Consider the following 3,951-nt stretch of genomic DNA (forward strand, 5'->3'; position numbering starts at 1 on the left):
TCCTGATGCCTCGCCAGCGCCCAGCTGCAGGCCCATTCCAGCAGCGCCTCGCGCACAGACCCTGATGCCAAGCACCAGTGCCCAGCCTCAGGCCAGCACATCAAGTGTCGCGCGCGCCCACAGCAACGCGCGCGCAGACCCGCAAGACAAAGATGCTGCCATCGGACTTAGTTTTTCCTTGTAATAATCTAAGTCCTTTTCATTGTAATCATAGACTAGTTTTCATCATTTTCATTTCAGTGTGCTTCTACAGCTTTATTAGGACTAGTCTTGTCATGTTGGTTTATTTTTTTTAAGCATTATTAAGGGGGACCAAACAATCAAACATTTCAATCAGCATTTTCTGGTGTCTCTCCCCCTCGACACCACATCATTGTAATCATCATTTTCAGTCATCAATAAAATCATCATCAGCATTCAAAACCCAATTCTCTCTCAAGCTTCCGCAATTGCCCACGACATTGGTTTTCCCGCACGGCACTGACAATCTAGTCTAGCGTGCGGCGAGGACCTCATTGGCGGACAGCAACCGCACTGACATCGGTTGCTTAGCCTTACGTTGCCCTTCCAAAGATCATCAGGAAGGCGTTGCGTAACAATTAGCATGTTTAAAGATAAATTATTCTTAAAGTCCTTTAATGCTAAAAAATATGGAGGACATTTTTGTAAATAACTAATTTTATTAAAATTATGTAATGCATTTTAATTTTTAATACACTACACTAAACAATGAATAAACAATAATCTTTGCATTACTAACTCATGCATTACTAATTTTTAAATTATTAATACACTTTATTCAGTACTATTTTTATACACCATACCAAACGACCCCTATGTAATATAATCATGCCTAACAAAACTGTACTCCCAATGAGGCCACAAATCTACAAATAAGACCAAGTCCTTTGCCTTAACTACCTCATTTGAATATTTTTTTTGTTGTCCACAAAATTTAGTGAGATCCATTCTTAACGGGTCATAGTAGAAAAATAACCATAAACTCCATTAATTCCCATTTGAATAATTACATTAACTTTTTATAGATCAAACAAACACAAATAAAGCTTTTCTTGCATGTTTAGCAAAATAAAATAAAGAGAAGGTAAAAGGAAAAAAAAGTATAAAATTAAAATGAGTGGAAAACCAGTGTTGATATTTGCAGTTGATGATAGTGAGCATAGTTTCTATGCCCTTGAATGGACACTTGATCATTACTTTGCTTCTCTTTCAACTTCCCCTTTTAAGCTTGTGATTATTCATGCAAAATCTAATGCATATGCTGCTTGTGCCGTAGGAATGGCCGGACCAGGTATAATTTTAGAGTCAGTGAGTTCAGAATAAGTACGTTCTTACGTTACATATATAAATCGAGTAAAAAAGTGTATATGGGTTCAAAAGTATATATGGGTTCAATGAACCGACAAAGTCTGCCCTAGATCCGCCTCTATGTTGAACCTCATGTTGCTATTAAAAATATATCTATTATTCCTTTTTTATTTATCGTTTAAGGTTTTGACATACTTATTCAAAACAACATCAACAATATACCATGTAAAATTTTACAAGTGGGTATGAGGAGGGTAGTGTGTACACATACCTTACTTCTATCTTTCTGAAAGTATATTTTCGATAGATTCTCGACGCAAAGTATGGCAGCTTGGTGCACAAAGAATCTTGCGCTCACACAGAGCCCGAGGAATGGTCATACCCCAAGAGGTGTAATATACACAATCTAACCTAATGCAAGCATTATAATTAGTGGTTGCATATATTTATTTAATAAAAGGGTTATTTGACTAAATTACTCCTTATCTTTCCTCGTACTTTTTCAAAAATTATATAGATCATTTTTTGAATGAAGGGTAAATTTGAAGAAAAAAAATTAATCCCTTCTTGGTTTCTTCAAACGACACTTATTTTGGACCAAATTAATTTGATTAAAACGACAATTATTTTGGACCTGATAGAGTATTAACTCCTAATATTGAACCTAATAGACTGCATTATTGTACATAGAGGATTGTTATTGCAAATCCTTTAGATATTTGATATATGTTTATTTATTGTGGCAGGAAGAATTGATGTGCTTACACTCTTAGAAACAGATATTAAAAGAGGAGCATATAAAGTTATTGAAAAAGCAAAAGAATTATGCAAGAGTAAAGGACTAAAAGATGTATCATGTGAAGTAAATGAAGGTGATGCTAGAAATGTTATTTGTGATGCTGTTGACAAATACCATGCTTCTCTCTTGGTCATGGGTAGCCATGGTTATGGTGCTTTCAAAAGGTACCTATAATTTACTATTTTGTTTTATTAAGTTTAAGTTATATACAATGATGATATAATTTAAGTAGTTTTTAGTTTTTACACTATCAGTGTAATTTAATCGGTTGAAAGGGAGTTTTAGAATGATGGTAAAGTTGTTTTCGTGCGACATAGGCCACGAGTAGTTGGGTTTAAGCTTATAATAAAATAGAGTAAATGAGAAATGGAGAGAAAAATGAAAATTTTGAATTTCCCTCTTTGACAAAAGGACATTGTCCTATATTGGAGGAGGAAAAGAGTTTTGATGAGTACATATACAATTGCACTTCTTTTTGCTCTTAAAGATTTAAGAAGAAGGCAAGCCTCGCGCTGTCGTCATCGCCCGGTTCGGCTTCGGTTAAATGATCTGATTAATGTAATCAAGCATTTGGTTTGCGTAAATGGTCGTTTTATAAACAACCACTTTGAGTTCGTTGGTCATTAGGGTTTGAAGTACCGCTACACCAGTGACAGTAATCCGTTCTATCTTGGAAGGAAATAATCCTAAAGCTCGGGTACTAATTAAGAGGAGATTAAGTTTCTTAAGAAATCACTGTGAATTCAGTATGCTCAAATTAATTTTCTGTTGTCTGTTGTTATAGGTCAACTTAACTAATATGGTAGTATAAAAATTCTTTATAATGATTGTGCATATAACATATGCTTTTGTTTGCTAATTTTTTGAGAATATTGATTTGAAATTCATTTTAAATTTTGCAGGGCTGTATTGGGCAGTGTAAGTGACTACTGCTCACACCATGCAAATTGCTCTGTGATGATTGTGAAGAATGATACAAAGCCAAAGCAATAAACAACTTTAAATCACTCTGTCTTATTCAGTTAGTTGATTTTTCCGGTCTATATATAATTGGTTCCAGTTTTAGTACATTAGCGAGTTATTTTAAAAAAATAAAGAAGTTTCGTTATAGGGTGTAATTACTGTATTTATTTTGTATTCTTTGTACAACAACAACAACAACAACAACAACAACAACAACAACGACCCAGTATAATTCCACAAGTGGGGTCTGGGGAGGGTAATATGTACGCAGACCTTACCTCTACCCCGAAGGGTAAAGAGGCTATTTCCAGGAGACCCTCGGCTCAAAAAAGCAATAGGAGATGATATATTAGTACCATAAAAATGCGTAATAAAAATAACAACAATATATAAGAGATATGAAATATGAAATACAGAATACGAAATACGAAATACGAAATAGATGGCTGGTATAGTACAACTAGAAGGTAAAGCCCTGCATCAATAGACGACCAATGACATTCCTAGTCTAACTCCTAACTGGATAGTCTCACTCTATTGTGCTGTAGAAATATTCACACTCTCCCCTAACCTACAACCTTAATGCTCGACCTCCATAATTCCCTATCAAGGGCCATGTCCTCAGTAATCCTAAGTCGCGCCATGTCCTGTCTGATCACCTCTCCCCAATACTTCTTAGGTCTTCCTCTACCTCTCCGCGTGCCCACTACAGCCAGTCGCTCACACCTCCTCACCGGTGCATCAGTGCTCCTCCTCTGAATGTGCCCGAACCATCTGAGTCTTACTTCCCGCATCTTGTCCTCCATGGGGGCCACACCCACCTTCTCTCGAATATCTGCATTCCTAATCATTAATTAAAA

General features: G+C 36.0%; 1 protein-coding gene across 1 annotated transcript; it reads left to right on the forward strand.

Moving 5' to 3' along the window:
• Positions 1 to 1,050: 1,050 nt before the first annotated feature.
• LOC104220127 (universal stress protein A-like protein) lies at positions 1,051 to 3,735 on the forward strand. The gene is made up of 3 exons (XM_009770946.2): positions 1,051 to 1,312; positions 2,076 to 2,292; positions 3,031 to 3,735. The coding sequence occupies exons 1-3, from the start codon at positions 1,135 to 1,137 to the stop codon at positions 3,119 to 3,121; spliced, it is 486 nt and encodes a 161-aa protein (XP_009769248.1). The 5' UTR covers positions 1,051 to 1,134; the 3' UTR covers positions 3,122 to 3,735.
• The last annotated feature ends 216 nt before the right edge of the window (positions 3,736 to 3,951 follow it).

This window comes from Nicotiana sylvestris, chromosome 10 (assembly GCF_000393655.2).
Source record: "Nicotiana sylvestris chromosome 10, ASM39365v2, whole genome shotgun sequence".
NCBI lineage: Eukaryota > Viridiplantae > Streptophyta > Magnoliopsida > Solanales > Solanaceae > Nicotiana > Nicotiana sylvestris.